The sequence below is a fragment of the Salmo salar genome, chromosome ssa10 (genome assembly GCF_905237065.1).
Source record: "Salmo salar chromosome ssa10, Ssal_v3.1, whole genome shotgun sequence".
In the NCBI taxonomy this organism is placed as follows: Eukaryota; Metazoa; Chordata; class Actinopteri; order Salmoniformes; family Salmonidae; genus Salmo; species Salmo salar.
The window spans coordinates 110806534-110827485 of record NC_059451.1 but is presented as its reverse complement, the minus strand read 5'-3'; the positions used below and the strand labels follow the sequence as shown (position 1 = coordinate 110827485).

Below are 20952 nucleotides of genomic sequence, written 5' to 3'. Positions count from 1 at the left end.
TTACATACAGGTAACTTCCGAAATAAAGGAAACACGAGTAAATGAGAGATACAAAGTATATTGACAGCAGGTGCTTCCGCACAGGTGTGGTCCCTGAGCAATTCCTAAGCAATTAACATCCCATCATGCTTAGGGTCATGTATAAAAATGCTGAGATTCTGGAGCGGCGTCTGAGACAGCGTTCTCCACCATCATCAGCAAAACACCAAATTATGGAATTTCTTGTGGAAGAATGGTATCACATCCCTACAATGGAGTTCCAGAAACTTGTAAAATCTATGCCAAGGCACAGTGAAGCTGTTCTGGCTTGTGGTGGCCCAACGCCCTATTAAAATGCATTATGTTGGTGTTTCCTTTATTTTGGCAATTATAGTACCTGTACCTTTAAGGCATAAAAAAGTACATTTTAATTATATTGTGTTTCCAGGTAATTAAAATGGTCATACAAACAAACACATCTTGGGTCACCAGCTGGTGTCAAGCTACTAGATAAAGAAAACCAGAATAAATGCATATAACTGCTGTTTAGAAATGGATCACCACCATACCACATGCATTTATGGACTTTAACTAATATGATTCTCATCCATCCAACACTGTAAGCAACAGTGCTTATAAGATGCAAGCCTACATCATACTCCTCCCCAACTGTAAGCAAACAGTACATTGCAGTGCATTAGTAAGGGATGCTTAAAAGTGTGAAAATACCATCTCTAATCTACTCAACCCATCTGTAGTTTATAAGCTGAGAAACTGCATATGAGCCACAAATGATCATGCCCATCAACCGTACCATTTCCCCCTGCACACACACACACACACACACACACACACACACACACACACACACACACACACACACACACACACACACACACACACACACACACACACACACACACACACACACACACACACACACACACACACACACACACACACACACACACACACACATCATCAACAGCACCATTTCCCCTGGCAGCAATAAGGAGTGTGGTCATGCTTATGATGTACTTAGAGAGACTCCTTAAGGAGAAGAGTTTTCACATTGCTCAGGCTTCATTATGCTCAATCAATATTTGTTTAGTGTCTCCAGGTTACTGACTTATTTTCAAATGAAAAGTACTCTCTCTTTCTTCAGGCATGTTCTGGTAATGTATTGTGTAATTGAAATGGGAATATTATCCCAATCGCTTTCCCAGGTGTATTAAAAGTCTAACTGTAAATCATATTGTTGCTGTTTTTTAATACGGTATATAAAACATTGTCAACAACTAATTCCTAATATCTGGCACAGATAAATGAATGGGAGAACAGACTAATTTCAGAAAATCCACACAGCATTCGTATCTTAACACTTCACTGTATAAGAGAAGGATTTCCATTCAGACACAGAGACACAGAGAAGAGAAGGCTAGAGGGACGTACAGTAGCCAGGTTCAACAAGGGCTTCTATATTCTACACATCTAGGTTTGCGATCATCACTCACGCTCCAGCTATTACAGTCTGTCTGTCAATGGGACAGCTTACATGTGGATTCATGTCACAGTCACTTCTCCTGGGTGGTAGGTTGTGGTGTGGCTGTCATCTAAAGAAAACCAGACACACAGAGCTTATCAAGATCACCCCATACTGCTTGTAGATTTTTCTTTTAAGACAACGATGATGACAGAGACTGACCATACACCATGGGCCAGTGTGAAAGTGATGTCTGTTAAGCTATCCACTCTAGTTATAGTAACCACAAATAAGATGAACTCTATCCATGCACACAGGTCTGACTAAGCAGAGCTCTCGAGCGTTGTGTTTACAGTAGAAGCTTACAGTAGGCATGGGCCATCGCAATTTAAACTCTTTAAGGCTTTTAGGCAAATATAACTTAAAATGGGGGGGGGGGCAGGTAACTGCCTATTCAGCATCCTGATGGTCTGGGGGTAGAAGCTATTGGCCAGTTTTACAGTTTTTGCCATGACGCTCATACAGTATACTGCCCGCATCAGAGAGATGGAAACGGGGAGAACAAGCCATGTCTTCCCGCAACACCTGGTGTTGTAGGTTTCCCAAAAGGCAGGCAGTGTGCACCCAATGGTGCGTTCAGCTGAGCGTACCACCCTCTGTATTGTCTTGTGGTCCACAGCGGTGGTGTCAATGTAAATAATCCGGTGGTCATTTGATGAATTGTTCAGCAGTCTTATGGCTTGGAGGTCGAAACTGTTAAGGGGCCTTTTGGTTCTTGACTTGGTGCACCGGTACCGCTTGCCGTGCAGTAGCAGAGAAAACACTTACCATACCAGGCAGGGATGCAAAGGTGTTGTTGTGCCATCTTCATGACTGTTTTGGTGTGTTTGGACGATGATAGTTGTGGACACCAAGGAACTTGAAACTCTCGACCCGCTCCACTACAGCCCCGTCAATGTTAACGGGGGCCTGTTCGGCCCACCTTTTCCTGTAGTCCACGATCAGCTCCTTTGTCTTGCTCACATTGAGGCAGAGGTTGTTGTTCTGGCACCACACTGTCAGTTCTCTGACCTCCTCCCTATAGGGTGTCTCATCGTTGTCAGTGATCAGGCCTACCACTGTTGTGTCATCAGCAAACTTAATGATGGTGTTGGAGTCGTGTTTGGCCACGCAGTCGTGGGTGAACAGGGAGTACAGGAGGGGACTAAGCAGACACTGAGGGGCCCCTGTGTTGAGGATCAGCGTAACAGATGTGTTGTTGCCTACCCTTACCACCTGGGGTGGCCCGTCAGGAAGTCCAGAATCCAGTTGCAGAGGGAGGTGTTTAGTCCCAGGGTCCTTAGCTTAGTAATGAGCTTTGTGGGCACTATGGTGTTGAATGCTGAGCTGTAGTCAATGAACAGCATTCTCAAATAGGTGTTCCTTTTGTCCAGGTGAGAAAGGGCAGTATGGAGTGCGATTGAGATTGTGTCATCTGTGGATCTATTGGGGAGGCATGCGAATTGGAGTGGGTCAATGGTATCCGGGAGGATGCTGTTGATGTGATCCATGACCAGCCTTTCAAAGCACTTCATGGCTACTGACGTGAGTGCTACGGGGCAGTAATCATTTAGGACGGTTACCTTCGCTTCCTTGGGCACAGGGACTATGGTGGTCTGCTTGAAACATGTGGGTATTACAGACTCAGTCAGGGAGAGGTTGAAAATGTCAGTGAAGACACTTGCCAGTTGGTCCACGCATGCTTTGAGTACACGTCCTGGTAATCCGTCTGGCCCCGCGGCTTTGTGAATGTTGACCTGTTTTATCAGGCTTACTACTGTCGTGTCGTGTGCAACTTGATGATGGAGTTGGAACTGTGTGAGGCCACGCAGTCGTGGGTATACAGAGAGTACAGCAGGGGACTGAAGTGAAGTAATGGGAGCCGCCACCTGGCCAAAATCCCAGATAAACCTCCGGTAATAATTAGCAAACCCCAAGAACCGTTGCACCTCCTTCACCGTGGTTGGGGTTGGCCAATTAGGCACAGCCGTAATGCGGTCACATTCCATCACCACCCCAGTGGTGGAAATGCGATATCCCAGAAAAGAGACGGCTCGTTTGGAGAACTCACATTTCTCAGCCTTGACGTATAGGTTATGCTCCAGCAGCCGCCCAAGCACTTTACGCACCAGAGCCACATGCGCGGCGTGTGTGGCGGAGTAGATCAAGATGTCATCGATGTACACCACCACACCCTGGCCGAGCATGTCCCTGAGAACCTCGTTCACAAAGGATTGGAAGACGGCGGGACCATTTTTTAACCCATACGGCATGACGAGGTACTCATAATGGCCAGATGTGGTACTAAATGCGGTTTTCCACTCGTCTCCATCTCGGATACGCACCAGGTTATACGCACTCCTGAGATCTAGTTTTGTGAAGAAGCGCGCCCCGTGAAATGATTCCACTGCCGTAGCAATGAGAGGTAGCGGGTAACTGAAACCCCCCGTGATAGAATTTAGACCTCTATAGTCAATGCAAGGGCGCAGACTCCCCTCCTTCTTCTTCACAAAAAGGAAGCTTGAGGAGACGGGTGACTTGGATGGCCGAATGTATCATTGTCTAAAGGACTCAGCGACGTATGTTTACATAGCTGCTGTCTCCTCATGAGACAGAGGATACACGTGACTCCTAGGAAGGGCCGCGTCAGCCTGGAGGTTTATCGCACAATCCCCTCGTCGATGAGGGGGTAATTGGGTCACCTTCGTTTTACTGAAGGCGATAGCCAAATCGGCATATTCTGAGGGAATGTGCATGGTAGAGACTTGGTCTGGACTCTCCACCGTGGTCGCACCGATGGAAACTCCCAGACACCTACCTGAGCACTCCCTCGACCACCCCTTAAGAGCCCTCTGCCTCCACGAAATCTGAGGGTTGTGAGTGGCTAGCCAGGGGATTCCCAGTACCACCGGAAACGCCGGGGAGTCAATGAGAAATAGGCTGATACGCTCCTCATGGCCCCCCCACGTTACCATGACCAGTGGCACTGTGACCTCCCCCACTTGGCCGGACCCTAAGCGGTTGACTGTCTAGGGCGTGCACAGAGAAGGGGTGGTCCAACTGAACCAGGGGAATCCCTAACTGCTTAGCTACCCCACGGTCCATAAAACTCCCAGCTGCGCCTGAATCGACTAGTGCCTTATACTGGAAGTGAGGGGAAAACTCTGGAAAACAAACTGAGGTGTACATGTGGTCGACAGGGGGCTCTGGGTGTGATGGGTGCTGACTCACCTGAGGGGTCGACGTAGTGTTCTGCCTGCCATCCGAACTCGGGTGGACCTCTCCAGCACCGGTCCGCAGTGTGCCCTCTACGTCCACAGTTGGTGCAGGAGAGGCCCCCCCCTCCGGTCCTCCTCGAAGCAGCCCCTCTTATCTCCATGGGCAGTGGAGCAGGAGGGCTGGGAGGTGGAACGAGCAGACCCCGACTGGAACGTCCCCGGGCAGCCAGCAGTTTGTCCAGCCTGATGGACATGTCTATAAGCTGGTCTAGGGTGGTGGTGTTATCCCGACAAGCCAGCTCCCGGCGGACATCCTCCCGGAGACTACATCGGTAGTGATCAATTAGGGCCCGCTCATTCCACCCCTATCCTGCGGCGAGAGTCCGGAATTCCAATGCGAAGTCTTGAGCGCTCCTCGTCTCCTGTCTCAGGTGAAATAATCGCTCACCCGCCGCCTTGCCCTCCGGGGGATGATCGAATACCGCCCGGAAGCGGCGGGCGAACTCCGGGTAGTCGCCCCTAGCCGAGTCTGGGCCATCCCAGACTACGTTGGCCCATTCCAGGGCTCTACCCGTGAGACACGAGATGAGGACGCTCACCCTTTCTTCGTTGGAGGGAGAGGGGCGGACGGTCGCCAGGTACAGTTCCAACTGGAGTAAAAACCCCTTGCACCCCGCGGCCGTCCCATCGAACTCCCTGGGAGGTGTCATCTGGATCCCACTCGAGCTTGCTTCCGTGGGTGTTGGTAGGGGCGCAGGATGGGGAACCGGGGCTGATGTGGCTGGGGACGCACCTCTCTCCCAGCTCTCCAACCGGGCTAGCACCAGGTCCATCGCCGAACCTAGGCAGTTGAGGAGGCTGGCGTGTTGAGACACCTGCTCTTCCATAGATGGTGCTTCTGCTCCTGCTGACTCCATTGTAGTTGGTGCGGGATTCTGTCACGACTATCAGTGTAGCAGGAAGGGTCAGAGTCAAGGGCAGGAGACGGAGGTCCAAAAACACAGATGTTTATTAACACCATTTGGAAAAAATAGGCAGCCGTAATACTGGGTGCGCCTAAACACCCGACAGGAGCACAGCTCCAAAACAATAAAGAGAACGGGGCGCAGCCCGGTAATAATAAATTGACAGCTCCACAAAACGCTGCATAAACAGGCAGCATAAATACGAACAGCCCTTCGACATGACACAAAACAATCCCGCACGAATACCTGAACAAAAAGGACAAACTAAATACCCCCCCACACTAATTACAAACAAGGAACAGGTGCAGACCTAGACAGACAAAACCAAACAACACAGAAACATAGATCGGTGGCAGCTAGTAGGCCGGCGACGACAACCGCCGAGCGCCGCCCGACCGGGGAGGGGCGCCACCTTCTGTGGAAACTGTGACACGGTCCTGGGGTGGCAGGTTGCCTAGTGGTTAGAGTGTTGGGACAGTTACCGAAAGGTTGCTGGATCAAATCCCCAAGGTAAAAATCTGTTTTTCTGCCCCTAAACAAAGCAATTAACCCACTGTTCCCCGGCAGTTAAAGGAAATAAGAATTTGTTCTTAAATGACTTGCCTATTTAAATAAAGGTTACATTTTTTTTTACACATAATATGTTGCATGAATTCACTCTGTATGCAATAATTGTGGTTAACATGATTTTGTTTATGACTACCTCATCTCGGTACCACACACATATAATTATCTGTAAGGTCCCTCAGTCAGGCAGTGAATGTCGAACACAGATTCAACCACAAAGACCAGGGAGGTTTTCCAATGCCTTGCAAACGGCACCTATTGGTAGATGGGTAAAAATAAAAATACATGTAATATCTCTTTGAGCATTGTGAAGTTATTCATTTCACTTTGGATGGTGTATCAATACACCCAGTCACTACAAAGATACAGGCATCCTTCCTAACTCAGTTGCTGGAGAGGAAGGAAACTGCTCATGGACTTCACCATGAGGCGAATGGTGACTTTAAAACAGATACATAGGTTAATGGCTGTGATGGGAGAAAACTGAGGATAGATCAACAACATTGTAGTTACTCCACAATACTAACCTAAATGGCAAAGTGAAAATAAGGAAGTCTGAACAGAATAAAAATAATCCATAACTTGAATCCTTTTTGCAACATGGCCCTAAAAAGTAATACTGCAAAAAATGTGGCAAAGCATTTAACTTTTTGTCCTGAATACAAAGTGTTGTACAAAGTGTGATGCGTTTTCAAGTTTGAAGATTTCACATTTTCTGGCTTGTTCCATCTGTTTTCTGACTTGCTCCATTCATCTCTGCTTCTTATTCTCCTCTTTCATCTCTGCCTCCTCCATTTCCCACGTTGCAAGTTCCAATTTCTCTCTTTTTGTTCCCGCTTTCTCTTTTTCTCTTTCTTCTTCTCCCTCTTTCTTCTCTTGTTTTTAATCATTTTATGTACGTTCCTTCTCTTCTCTTTTCTCCTGCTCCTCTTTTAATCTCTTTTCTTTCTTTACGCTCCTTTTCTATTCATCTACCAATCTCTTCCTTTTCCTTTTCTTTCTCTTCTTTCTCTCTTTCTTTCCTCTGCTTTTCTAGCACCTTCTCCATCTCCCTCTTCTTTTCTTCCTCCTTTCTCAGTTTTTCTTTATTTTTTGCCTCCTCCAAATTACTTTTCTCCTCATTTTCTGTATTTTTCTTCTCTTCCTCTAAGATTTGAATTATATCCTTTTCTCTCTTCTCTTCTTCTTTAATTTTTTTCTGTTCCCTCTCGTTCTGTTCCTTCTCTTGCTTTTCACGCTGTTTGTGTTCCTCTTATCATTTTCTGGTTCTTTTACAACTTTTTTGTCATCTTGTAGGGCTTTTAGCACCTATTTTGAAATGTTGGTTTCTCTTTCAATTCTTGACTCAGACTTCCTTTACTTCCCTTTCCTTCTCTTTCTTTCTCTCAGTCACTTCCTCATCCTCAATACCCTCAGTCACTTCCTCATCCTCACTACGCTCAGTCAATTCCTCATCCTCACTACTCTCTGTCACTTCCTCATCCTCACCACTCTCAGTCACTTCCTCATCCTCACCACTCTGTCACTTCCTCATCCTCACTACTCTGAGTCACTTCCTCATCCTCAATACGCTCAGTCACTTCCTCATCCTCACCACTCTGTCACTTCCTCATCCTCACTACTCTGTCACTTTCTCATCCTCAGTACTCTGTCACTTCCTCATCCTCAGTACTCTGTCACTTCCTCATCCTCAGTACTCTGTCACTTGCTCATCCTCACTACTCTGTCACTTGCTCATCCTCACTACTCTGTCATTTCCTCATCCTCAATACTCTGTCACTTCCTCATCCTCAGTGCTCTGTCACTTCCTCATCCTCAGTACTCTGTCACTTCCTCATCCTCAGTACTCTGTCACTTGCTCATCCTCACTACTCTCAGTCATTTCCTCATCCTCAATACTCTGTCACTTCCTCATCCTCAATATTCTCAGTCACTTCCTCATCCTCACTCTCTTCCCTACCAGCCACCTTCTGACTCTTTTCATGCTCTCCCTCCTCTCCTCCTTCTCTCTTTTCCTCATTTTCTCTCTTCCGTGTTACATCTATCTCTCTCTTCCTCATTGCCTCTATTGTGTTCTGACAGTTCTCCTTCTCGGTTTGGTCACTGCCATTGGCAGGCAAACAGGTCTATGTGAGACAGAGAGAATAACTTGTTGTTGACACAGACAATGTTGCCTTGGACACCATACAGTCCATTCAGAAAGTATTCACACCCCTTGACCTTTTCCACGTTTAGTTGGGTTACAGCCTGAATATGAAATGGATTAGATTTAATTTTATGTTACTGACCTTCATACAATACCCCATAATGTCACAGTGGGATTTTGTTTATAAAAATATTTACACATTAATAAAGAATGAAAAGCTGTAACATCTTGAGTCAATAAGTATTCAACCCCTTGTTATGGCAAGCATAAATAAGTTCAGGAGTAAAAATGTTGCTTATCAAGTCACATAATAAGTTGCACGGATTCACTCTGTATGCAATAATAGTGGTTAACATGATTTCTAAATGACTACTCCATCTCTGTACCCCACACATACAATTATCTGTAAGGTCCCTCAGTCGAGTAGTGAATTTCAAGTACAGATTAAACCACAAAGACCAGGGAGGGTTTCCAATGCCTCGCGAAGAAGGGCACCTATTGATAGATGGGTAGGAAAAATGTAAGTTATCAATTACCCTTTGGATGGTGTATCAATACACCCAGCCACTAAAAAGATACAGGCATCCTTCCTAACTCAGTTGCCGAAGAGGGAAAAAACGCTCAGGAATTTCATCATAAGGCAAACGGTGATTTAAAAAAATCATGAACTCTACCAAGTAGGCCTACCAGGCCATTTTAGCAAAAAACCTGGTTCCCTATGCAAGAAGGCTGAAACTTGGCCCACCAGTGGATCTTCCAGCAAGCATGGCAATGACCCCAAGCACCCCAAGATCAAAATCCACAAATAAATGGCTATTTGACCACAAAATCAAAATGTTGCAATGGCCATCTCAGTCTCCAGAACACCATAAAAACCTGTGGTTTGAATTGAAGAGGGCTGTACATAAGTGCAGACCAAAGGATAGATATGAATGATCTGGAAAGATTGTGTATGGAGGAATGGTGTAGGCGTATATTCCTCCCAGTGCATTCTCCAATCTCATACAACATTTGAGAAAAAAGCTCAGGGCTGTTATCCTGGCAAGGTGAGGGTGCCTCAGCAATGAAAACACGGGTGACAGTCATTTTGACAACTATCTTTCTGAGAATTTGTTTTATTATTTCTTAAACAAAATATACTTCTCTGAGCAATTGTTTTTGCATAAAATAGTCAAATGTTTCTATTTTGTTTTTGCATACAATATAGCTCAGTATTTGTATTATTGATTTTAAACTGTCTTTTTTGCTCATCTTTATCAAGGGTGACAATAATTTTGGAGGGGACTGTATATCTGCATATGTTACAACTGAAGAACAGTACAAATAACGATCCCTCTCAGTTAAAGGGGCAATCTGCGGATGGTAGGCTGCATCCGTGTTTTGAATAAATGAATGATATATATACTGTAGGCTGCACATTGATTCCTGAAGAATATAACTTATACGTGCCTCACGAGCTTATTCAACTGTTTTATTTCTACCCCCTCAGAACCCAAAATACAGTTTAGGCTACTGCAAGCTTATTCACTCCAATGTTTCTAAACAATGTAAATGTAAACAAACACTGTATAGGTTAAAACCTTTGATATCATGGACGGTCAGTCATTGAATCCATAGAGGTGTCTATGAATATGAGAGTGGTTACATTTCTCTGGCCCCATTCCTTAGCTGTTTACCAAATCAGTGGTGGGGTTAACGCTTTGTTGTTGTTTGAACTGCAGTTTGTCTCCTTAACGGGAGTGCTTCTAATAGATCATTAATCGATAGTTGACCCTAGATGAATATAAGTTTATGTCTTAGGCTACAGGTAATACATAATATTGATTCGATAATAGGCTATCTGAATAATAGCGTAGTGTTTGTGTGTGTGTGTGTGTGTGTGTGTGTACGCGCGCGCATTCACAGGGGTGGAGCTGACAATTATAGAATGAGGTTGCCTTTTTCCTCTGCTGACTCCCACTTGCAGCAGGAGCACTTGCCTCAGAATACTCAATTACCAAAGCCTAGCAGGTAGTGAGCATCAACAAAGTGTTCCGCTGGAAGGCTGCATGCAGACTACTTCTCCAGACAAGTTGCTGCAGCAAACAACAACAAACCAACCGACGCAACAGTTCGTAATGTTATTGAATGGAATACGTATTTCACAAATGCGAACATTGAGGGAAAGGGCCTGTTTTCAGATGTGTTACCGTGCGCTAGTCTTGTGAGTGTACAAATACCCAGGTGAAAGCTCAGAAGTGGCCCTAAGTGGCTGACTTTAGGAGGTCACTCAGTCATCATGGCGTATCCTCAAGGTTTTCTCTTCCAACCGTCGGTTTCTCTGGCTCTCCATTCCTGTCCCCCGTTCAGTTCCAGTGTGATTTTAGGAAGACCGAGGACAGATGAAATGGGCCGGCCGTCTCCAGGCTCAGCCTTCGCGCCGTACGCGGGATCACCGGCGTTCAATGGCTCATCGCCAAGCTTCAACTCTTACCTTCAGTACAGCGGAGAGCAGAGGGCGGCAATGAACTCGTTTGTGGTGAGTGAATACTGTACAGTTTAATAATTAATTAGGCACTTTGTAAAAACAAAAATGCCATTCGTTTCCTTGAAAAGGCCTATTTGTATCCAGATTTTGGAACGAGTAGACTAAGTGTAGCCTTCTGATGCAAGGAGTAGACTATAGATGTTTAATAGATGTTTATAAAAGCTTCCTAATAAAAGCTTTAAGTAATTTATAATAACAAGTTATGCAATGATTAGTCACAATTATATGCTAAACTTTGCAAAAGAAAATATAGAATTTTGAGTTAAAATCGTGTCCAATATTTAATCTGTCATAAATTGTGAATATACTGCGCCTAAATGTAAAGGCCTATAATATACATCCATTTTGATCTCTAAATTAATAGCATTGGAAATTTAAGATCTGGAAATTACGAATATCTTATTTTAGGCTTGCCAGTCTTGTGCAGTCAAAATCTTGAAATAGATGATTATACATTGTCTGTCTATTGACTTTCTAGGGCTCCGCGTATGATCCTTCAGCCGGCATCACTGGCTCTTTAGAATATCACCCGTTTGGTGGTGCATTGGGCCCCTATCCATATGGCGACCCTGCATACAGGAAAAATGCTACACGGGATGCGACTTCCACTCTCAAAGCGTGGCTCAATGAACATCGCAAAAACCCTTACCCCACCAAGGGCGAGAAGATCATGCTGGCAATCATCACCAAGATGACCCTTACCCAAGTCTCCACCTGGTTCGCTAACGCCAGAAGACGTTTGAAGAAAGAGAACAAAATGACGTGGAACCCGAGGAATAGAAGTGAGGATGAGGAAGAGGATGACAACATTGACCTGGAGAAGAATGACGACGACGACGAGCCACTCAAGCCCACAGCAGAAATTGGGTCGAGAAATGAAGCAGGTTAGTTTAATAATTTTTTTCAATAACGTTTATAAGTTGCAATAGGCCTAAAATGTATTTTATTTCAGGCATTTAATTGTTTTCAAAAGTTGTAAAAACAAAAATGTTGTCCTATTTCCATGTAATTCACTGCATAGGCTTACAACATGCTGTTGCTTTCGTTAGACCTTGAAAGGGTGATTACGGTAATCCTTGGAACGATTTGGTCTAATTTATTCTATCTTCTTGCAGATGGACATCATCCACATCCAGTGGGAATCTCCCGTGAGAAAGAGGACAATAGCAGCAATGATATGGAACCTGTCTTAACTGATCCGGATTTAAAGGACCATGGGGACAGGAGAGTGCCCGAGATGCTAGGGCCCACTACCACAGCATCTCCTCAAAACGTGCACCTTGGAGCGGAGAGGGATTCAGACTCGGCAAGTCCACCTGCACCGAGGCGTAATGACACAGGCAACTCCAGCAATGCCGCGTCAGTGATTGGCTCGCCTCTTCCAGCCCCAAAACCTAAACTGTGGTCGCTGGCGGAGATTGCAACTTCTTCGGACAAATGTAAAGGATGTAGCGATGGTGCTCAGAACGTGCCCCGACAATTGCGCACAGAGATTCCGGCCCGTGTGTCATCTCCACTGCGAGCCGCTCCTCAGAATCATTTCCCTCACAGCGCAGCCCTTTCAAAACATGTCTATTATACATCTCCCTTTTTCCAGGGTTACTCAAACTATCATGGCGCTTTTGGACAGCTGCACAGCCCCGGATCAAACGTGGGGTCAGCGACACATATAAATGGATTACATCAAACTATGTTACACAGAGCCGAGGCACTGGCAAGAGATAGCAAAGCCAGGAGCCAAACACAGATAGATCTTTGTAAAGACTTGAGATATGAACTTAAGAAAGGTATGACACATGTTTAGTAGCCTGTGTGTTATTTGGTAAGCTATAGGCTCTATATAAACATTTATTTATTATCGAACTGGGAAAATAAAGGATATTTTCAGTGGGGAAAGGAAACATTGAAAATGAGTATTCTTTGTGAGTCCCTAAAAAGGCAACACACGATTATTTAGGAATATGAATATTGAATTATTACATTTGCATTTTTTAAAGGATAATGTTTAATATCTGAAGAAAGTAAAGTGCATTCCTTTGTCAAAACGCGTGGTGAATATTTAATCATTAAAGAAGAGTTTTATTGAAGTCTGTTTGAGAAGAAAAGCGTGTTACTCTGTCATTTATATTTAACTTTGGTCGTTCATTATGCAAACAATATCTTATTTTTATCAAGTTCATTTCATATAGCATGGCTGCAATGTTTGACATCTGTGCCATGTCAAATAACCACAGCCATGTTATGCACACAACTCCACACAGAAAGTTGCCAATGCGGCAAAAGTATTGGATTAAAAAAACAATGCATTATTGTATTAACTGCATTATCCCAGCACCATTCCAATAAGTAATATATATGTATTTCAATAAGGATAAATCATTCTCAAAATTCCCCCTGCATGTAGCCAGGCTAGATTTTAGTAGCAATTACATGAAGCAACTGTGGAAAATGTAGGCCTAATCCCCATATATCTGTTTTTATTTTTATTTATTTTAAAGTTGAGCAGGGAGGAAATTAAATATGATCACACCCAAAAAATATTCCTCGTAAACCAGGCCTATCTGCGTTTTGAAAATATTAACAGTTAAGAAGCTTACATTTTCCAAGGCCATCTTGAAGGAATTAAATGTGTACGTTCGAAAATGTTATCCTGAAGGAGGGGATTTCTCTTGATCCTGGAATTCGAAGAGCCAAACAGCAACAAAACATGCAGAGACGAGTGAGAAAAGCGTATCACAGTGTACTAAACTCAGCGCACTTAGTGCACAATGACTTAAAAGGGTATGTAAAAATCCCTGAGGTATTTAAAGCAATTCCATGTTTTCTATGTTGCAGTGATTTTTCGTGGCTTTCTGCATAGGCTATTTTTCTCAAAAGTCTCTTGATATATTGAAGTCCTTTTTAAAACGGATAACAGAGAAAGTGTGTATGAAACATCAATACATTGTGTCTATGGACGTTTAAACGTTTCCTGAGACGTTCTATAGTCTGAGACACACCATCATCTTACTCAAAACGTTAAAAGATTATAAAAATATTGGGATATTTTCATGTTTCTGTTGCCTTGGAATCAGTAAAAGCTCAGGTTACACAAAGGTCATAAGAAATATAAATGGTATTTGTTTAAACTCAAATTGACATTCTATGGATACATTTTTCATGATGGCAAAAAATATGACCTTTTTTTTAATAGTGCAGTATATCTACCCATTTAGTTTTATAGAATTACTTCTAGGTCCCAGCTACATACACAAATGGCAGCCAAGGGGCCAAATCCAATCCACCACAGTCTCAAAAAGGAGTTCAAATACTATAAATAACAAAATCATCAAATTATCAAGCAGTAATTTATGGATTATATTAGTATAATATTACTGCTGACTTGGTCCATATCACCAATTCAAACTATTGGCCTGTGACCTCTTTTTTCTTCTTTTTACACCCTTCTTTATAAAATCTAAAGAATATCTGTGCTGTAACTATCATTCCAAAGACACAACCTTATCATTTATTATTTAGGAGCAGTCCTCTGTATGAATTTGCCAAAGTTGCATTCAGTAGATAAACTAAAACATTGACATTTGCAGTGAAGTAATTGTTTGATTGGCTTTAGGGCCCATATGTCTCTCTTTCCCAACTGTGTTGTGCATTGAGGCTAAACACCACCAGACATCAATCAAATTTGTATTCGTCACATGCGTCGTAAACAACAGGTGTAGACGCTGCTGGGGCATTCTCAACCAGTGTGAGGTCCACTCTGCATGGGATAACCCCTAGGACTAGCAGATGTTAGGATCTGATCTCACCTAGCCCCCTGCCATGCAGTCCCTTCACCCTCTTCTCCCCTTCTCTACTCCCTCGCTCCAGGATCTCTAGAAAAGCAGCTGGTCTCACATTGTTGGTTTTCAGACGCAGAACATTGTGTTGAACGGCCCAGTCTCTGGTCTTTGAGGGCTGAGGTAATGTTGTGCCTCAAAACAAGCAGTCTCTTCCCACATTAAGCACATACAGTACCTTTCATATGAAAACTAAAATAAATACAATCCATGTGTAAGGCTTGCATTTCAATAGAACAATGTTTCAAAGTGCTTTACATTTAATGACCTCGTGAGTCATCCTCACATTGTTTAACCCAATCGAGGGCGTTAGAGTAAGGTTGGAACCAAAGCCTGCACACCCAGTAGCTTTCCAGGAGGGTAGACTGAGACAGACATATCATATATATATTCCCCAAACTTGGTCCTGGGTCCCCCATGGTTTTGGAAACCCTGGTATAATGACTGTAGCCGTAACTTTGCCTGAAGTGCCCTCTAGTGCCAGTAAAAACATGCAGCAGCCACAGACACCCAAGCAAAAACCACTTACTGAATATGGTCTAGGTAAAGCAGCTGCAGACGAGCAACATTTTGTAGTAGTCCAGGAGTATTCTCCCGCTCTGTGGAAGACACATTGCACTCATAACTGTCCCCTGATGTGAGCCAGGAGGCTGGAGCTCATAACGGCACCTGCCCCAAAGTAGTGTACTTCCTGACTCCCATATGTCCCCTAAGCAGACGGCCACGGAGTACGCTTCTGTGAGGACCATGCAGAGAGAACGCCCAGGGTCTGCCTGGATGACATGAACACCATGTTGACAGTGACATACATGACCTATCAGGGCAGTATGGACTCCCTGGTGCCACAGCAGAAAGCAACATTATTAGACAGAGGCTCAGCTGTTGTCTCTGCTTGCCCACTCTCCTGGTGGCACCTAGGGCCCTCGTCTCACTGGATCGCTATTGGATCACATGTGGAGGAAGGCCAATCTCATTGAAGGACAAACACCGCCATCTAGTGGTGGATACCATAACATTCAAATGAGTAGAATGGGCATCCTTAAAGCGCAATCAGCAGTTGAAACATGAACAAAGAGTCTTCCGCTCCCCTATATACTGTAGTGTATAGTGTTGATTTACAAATATTGTAGTAAAACAAGGTTACATTTTGGGTTCTGATGGGGTACAACAATTGAACTAAGCTCATGAGGCATTTTCTTCAAGAATCAAATGGGTACATATAATGTATCACTCCAAATAGACATACCAAGTCTAGAATGATCCTTTAAAATATTTTAACAGTATACAAGTCATAACATTATAAACTTACCGAGCATATAGATCCTCAAGCACAATATATTTTTTTATTGTTAACTGGCCAACACCTGCAAAGAGCAGAACAAATGACAATAGATCATGGGTTTATTTATTGTCCACTGCCTCAACATTCAAAATAAAATACTTTAGTACATAAATTAACATTGAAATTGGAGTGGATAACTACTACAGCATATACCAAAACGGTCACCTTGAAATAAAAATACATCCGTACGCTGATCGATGCTAGTCGTTTGTGTTAAATATACTGTATGTGCTGGATAACGATTATTTCAATTAATGTCAATTCAAAAAGAGCTACAGACATTTCAGAGTGTTGTTGACAGAAAACAAAAAATGGTAGGAGTAAAGTGCAAACTCCCAATAGCATCGGTTGGGTCCTATATGGCCTTGCTTGGCAGAATCAACTGCCACAGAGGTGAAACGGAATTTTCTGCTGAATGATAAGCACTTTTTGCATTATATTGTTTTCTACAGGTTACATATCTACCCATTTCCATGGCATGTGTGACATCAGAATACAGTAAAGATGATAGACATTAACTATGGCAGTTGTGGTACTATATTCTCAAATGCAGTACAACTACAGTACAATTTCTGGAGTCAACAAATTGAGCTACTCACTGTATATAGATGTGTGTATACATTGCTCCCTCTACCTACAGAGCAACCAAGAAAAGTGACATTCACTGCGATACAAGTGTGGCCTTACTGTGCATAGTCATTCAGATGTCACACCAGGGAGGCCATGTGTTATAGATGGGTTGAAAAGGAGAATTGGTTCTCTAAAAAAGGGAATAACTAACGCAGTCAATTAAAAATGATATCCAAACCTGAGAAGTGTAATAAAAAAACGAAATAGTTAGGAATAAAAACAGAGTCCTGATTGTACGTGTTGAAATAAAACTCTGGCAGATGTAAGAGGAGCATAGACGAGGATGATCCCATCAAGTAAAACAACTTTCTTCATCGTGATATGCTATAATGTCAGTTAGAACGTTCTATCTACTCTCTTTTAGAAGAGTGAGCAAACAAATAAAAATGTACTAAAATAGGAATGACATTCGCATGAAGTTGAATTAACATGATTTGTTACCCTTTTTCCTGAAGGCAAGGTGAAAAAGTGCTTTCCATAACAGTCAGTATAGAAGTTATCTTTCTGTAACGAGAACTAAGCTCCACTCATCTCTGGTTAACCCACTGTGTAAGTTCTCCCGTCTGGGATCTGCCTCAACCATCCATCCGTTCCTTAGAGGATCTCCATTTCTCCCACCAGGTCTTCTACCAGCCTCTGGACAGTATCTTCTCCACTGTAACTCTGTATCTGGTGAGGACATCTTTTTCATGTCCTTCTCGGTCTTAGTCTCCTTCATTGACTTGGCTAGGTGTGTGTGACAGGTCGCTGCTGGTTGTTTGTAGGGTATTAGAGGGGTCGTTGGCTGTGTGTGTGTGTATTTGAACGGTCATCAGCTGTGTACTTGACACGTCAGGTGTGTGTATGTCAGGCTCACCGGGAGTGTCTGAAGGGTCTTCGGCTACATGTGTGTCCACCTCAACCTCTCCTGTGTGCCTCAGGTCCCGGGCCCGCTGAGGGAATGAGGGGTGCTCTGTGTCCACGGTGTGACAGTGGCTCAGGACCCTCTCTTTGTCCCTGTGGTACCCAGGCGGGGGGCTTCCCTCTGGGCTGGAGCAGATGCTGAAAGGCCCACTGCTCTCCAGGGTCACCCCACGCCTCAGCTTCCTCCTCTGGGCAGTGGGTGAGTTGATGGAAGGCACACTGGTGTCCCTGGGAAGACCTTTCTTCATCTGCTGAACTCTGCAAACATCATCCATTTGAATAAACTTACATTTTAAAAAGGAACTGCTATGTTTCGGTGCAGTTCCTTAAAATGTAAGTTCATTATGACAAAAGTTGTATTGTAGACCTCTGTGTTGACTCTGCTTAAACATTTCTCAATACTTTCTAGAAAACATTTGACATATAACTCAACTAAACAAACTCCACATGGTCAACTAATACGTTTAGCAAAACTCAAGTTCAGATATTCCACTAGGAGACAAGACATCCTTTCCATGAGACCAACCTGCTGATTGACTGGGCCAGCTTCTGACATCTTCCATTGGTATTATGCTGATGGAGCTTGAACCTCTGGACAAATGAATGGGCTGTGATGGGGAGAAACGAGTGAGACACTAGCATACCATGGGAATGATTCTGTGGTATAGGAGAGAGACATCAGAAGGCAGCCACAGCTTGAAGATGGTGACGAAGACTTGTCACTGTGTGTTGGTTGTGGCACATCTCTACCGTCACCCTCTAGCAGGTCAAGGAAAAAGTGTCTGGTGTCTTACCCAAAGCCCCCTTGGGCACAGAGAGCAGTTTGATTGGTTCAGCATCAGGGGAGAGTCCAGAAGCCTTCTGAAGAATCCTCAGGATTTCAGTGTTCTGTAGATGGAGAATAATACATTTAATCTCTCTCTGATCTGCTACTGAACATAGTGTGTATTTAGACCATGCCGTAGCTGTTCTATTCTCACCTTGCCCCCAGTCTCCTTCCCACAGTCCAGTGCTGTCCTCTGTCTTCGGTTCCTCATGTGGACCATTGCTCCAGCCTGCAGTAACAGCTCCACCAGAGCCAGGTGACCTCCCCTCACAGCCTCATGCAGGGCCGTGTTCCCCTGGATGTTGGACAGGTTCACTGACGCATTGCTCTGGAGGCGCATAGAACACACATTGTAAAGAGTGATAGTCGGTGTGTGTGTACCTGCGGCAGGACGGTGTGTGTGTGTGTGTGTACCTGCGGCAGGACGGTGTGTGTGTGTGTGTGTACCTGCTGCAGGACGGTGTGTGTGTGTGTGTGTGTACCTGCGGCAGGACGGTGTGTGTGTGTGTGTACCTGCGGAAGGACGGTGTGTGTGTGTGTACCTGCGGCAGGACGGTGTGTGTGTGTGTGTGTGTACCTGGGGCAGGACGGTGTGTGTGTGTGTGTGTGTACCTGCGGCAGGACGGTGTGTACCTGCGGCAGGACGTGTGTGTGTGTGTACCTGGGGCAGGACGGTGTGTGTGTGTGTGTACCTGCGGCAGGACGGTGTGTGTGTGTGTGTACCTGCGGCAGGACGGTGTGTGTGTGTGTGTGTGTACCTGCGGCAGGACGGTGTGTGTGCGTGTGTGTGTACCTGCGGCAGGACGGTGTGTGTGCGTGTGTGTGTACCTGCGGCAGGACGGTGTGTGTGTGTGTGTGTACCTGCGGCAGGACGGTGTGTGTGTGTGTGTACCTGCGGCAGGACGGTGTGTGTGTGTGTGTGTACCTGCGGCAGGACGGTGTGTGTGTGTGTTACCTGCGGCAGGACGGTGTGTGTGTGTGTGTGTGTACCTGCGGCAGGACGGTGTGTGTGTGTGTGTACCTGCTGCAGGACGGTGTGTGTGTGTGTGTACCTGCGGCAGGACGGTGTGTGTGTGTGTGTGTGTGTACCTGCGGCAGGACGGTGTGTGTGTGTGTACCTGCGGCAGGACGGTGTGTGTGTGTGTGTGTGTGTGTGTACCTGCGGCAGGACGGTGTGTGTGTGTGTACCTGCGGCAGGACGGTGTGTGTGTGTGTGTGTACCTGCGGCAGGACGGTGTGTGTGTGTGTGTGTACCTGCGGCAGGACGGTGTGTGTGTGTGTGTACCTGCGGCAGGACGGTGTGTGTGTGTGTGTGTACCTGCGGCAGGACGGTGTGTGTGTGTGTGTGTACCTGCGGCAGGACGGTGTGTGTGTGTGTGTACCTGCGGCAGGACGGTGTGTGTGTGTGTGTACCTGCGGCAGGACGGTGTGTGTGTGTGTGTACCTGCGGCAGGACGGTGTGTGTGTGTGTGTGTTACCTGAGGCAGGACGGTGTGTGTGTGTGTGTGTGTACCTGCGGCAGGACGGTGTGTGTGTTGTGTACCTGCGGCAGGACGGTGTGTGTGTGTGTGTACCTGCGGCAGGACGGTGTGTGTTTGTGTGTACCTGCGGCAGGACGGTGTGTGTGTGTGTGTGTGTACCTGCGGCAGGACGGTGTGTGTGTGTGTGTGTACCTGCGGCAGGACGGTGTGTGTGTGTGTGTGTGTACCTGCGGCAGGACGGTGTGTGTGTGTGTACCTGCGGCAGGACGGTGTGTGTGTGTGTACCTGCGGCAGGACGGTGTGTGTGTGTGTGTGTACCTGCGGCAGGACGGTGTGTGTGTGTGTGTACCTGCGGCAGGACGGTGTGTGTGTGTGTACCTGCGGCAGGACGGTGTGTGTGTGTGTGTACCTGCGGCAGGACGGTGTGTGTGTGTGTGTGTGTACCTGCGGCAGGACGGTGTGTGTGTGTGTGTGTGTACCTGAGGCAGGACGGTGTGTGTGTGTGTGTGTACCTGCGGCAGGACGGTGTGTGTGTGTGTGTACCTGCGGCAGGACGGTGTGTGTTTGTGTGTACCTGCGGCAGGACGGTGTGTGTGTGTGTGTGTGTACCTGCGGCAGGACGGTGTGTGTGTGTGTGTGTGTACCTGCGGCAGGACGGTGTGTGTGTGTGTACCTGCGGCAGGACGGTGTGTGTGTGTGTACCTGCGGCAGGACGGTGTGTGTGTGCGCGTGTGTACCTGCGACAGGACGGTGTGTGTGTGCGCGTGTGTACCTGCGACAGGACGGTGTGTGTGTGCGCGTGTGTACCTGCGACAGGACGGTGTGTGTGTGTGTACCTGCGACAGGACGGAGTGTGTGTGTGTGTGTACCTGCGGCAGGACGGTGTGTGTATGTGTGTGTGTACCTGCGACAGGACGGTGTGTGTGTGTGTACCTGCGACAGGACGGTGTGTGTGTGTGTGTACCTGCGGCAGGACGGTGTGTGTATGTGTGTGTACCTGCGGCAGGACG

General features: G+C 45.7%; 2 protein-coding genes across 4 annotated transcripts in view; one reads left to right on the top strand and one right to left on the bottom strand.

Moving 5' to 3' along the window:
• Positions 1–10343: 10343 nt before the first annotated feature.
• LOC106561526 (iroquois-class homeodomain protein IRX-5) lies at positions 10344–13011 on the top strand. The gene is made up of 3 exons (XM_014125579.2): positions 10344–10915; positions 11403–11808; positions 12040–13011. Exons 1-3 carry the CDS (start codon positions 10676–10678, stop codon positions 12726–12728), a joined length of 1335 nt encoding a protein of 444 aa, XP_013981054.2. The 5' UTR covers positions 10344–10675; the 3' UTR covers positions 12729–13011.
• A 3132-nt stretch (positions 13012–16143) lies between these two features.
• ankrd27 (ankyrin repeat domain 27 (VPS9 domain)) overlaps positions 16144–20952 on the bottom strand; it is a 55576-nt gene continuing 50767 nt past the window's right edge. For all 3 annotated transcript variants that reach the window (XM_014125575.2, XM_014125576.2, XM_014125577.2), the window contains exons 24-27: positions 18616–18789; positions 18430–18523; positions 18162–18243; positions 16144–17893 (exon numbers count right to left, since the gene is read on the bottom strand). In XM_014125575.2, coding sequence (XP_013981050.2) covers positions 17437–17893; positions 18162–18243; positions 18430–18523; positions 18616–18789 — 807 coding nt within the window. In that variant the 3' untranslated portion in view covers positions 16144–17436. The remainder of the gene's footprint in view (positions 17894–18161; positions 18244–18429; positions 18524–18615; positions 18790–20952) is intronic.

Coding starts and splice junctions, on each gene's coding strand:
- LOC106561526 (XM_014125579.2), top strand. CDS start 10,676: ATGGCGTATCCTCAAGGTTTTCTCTTCCAACCGTCGGTTTCTCTGGCT. Junction 10,916..11,402: donor CGGCAATGAACTCGTTTGTG/GTGAGTGAATAC, acceptor TTGACTTTCTAG/GGCTCCGCGTATGATCCTTC. Junction 11,809..12,039: donor TGGGTCGAGAAATGAAGCAG/GTTAGTTTAATA, acceptor ATCTTCTTGCAG/ATGGACATCATCCACATCCA.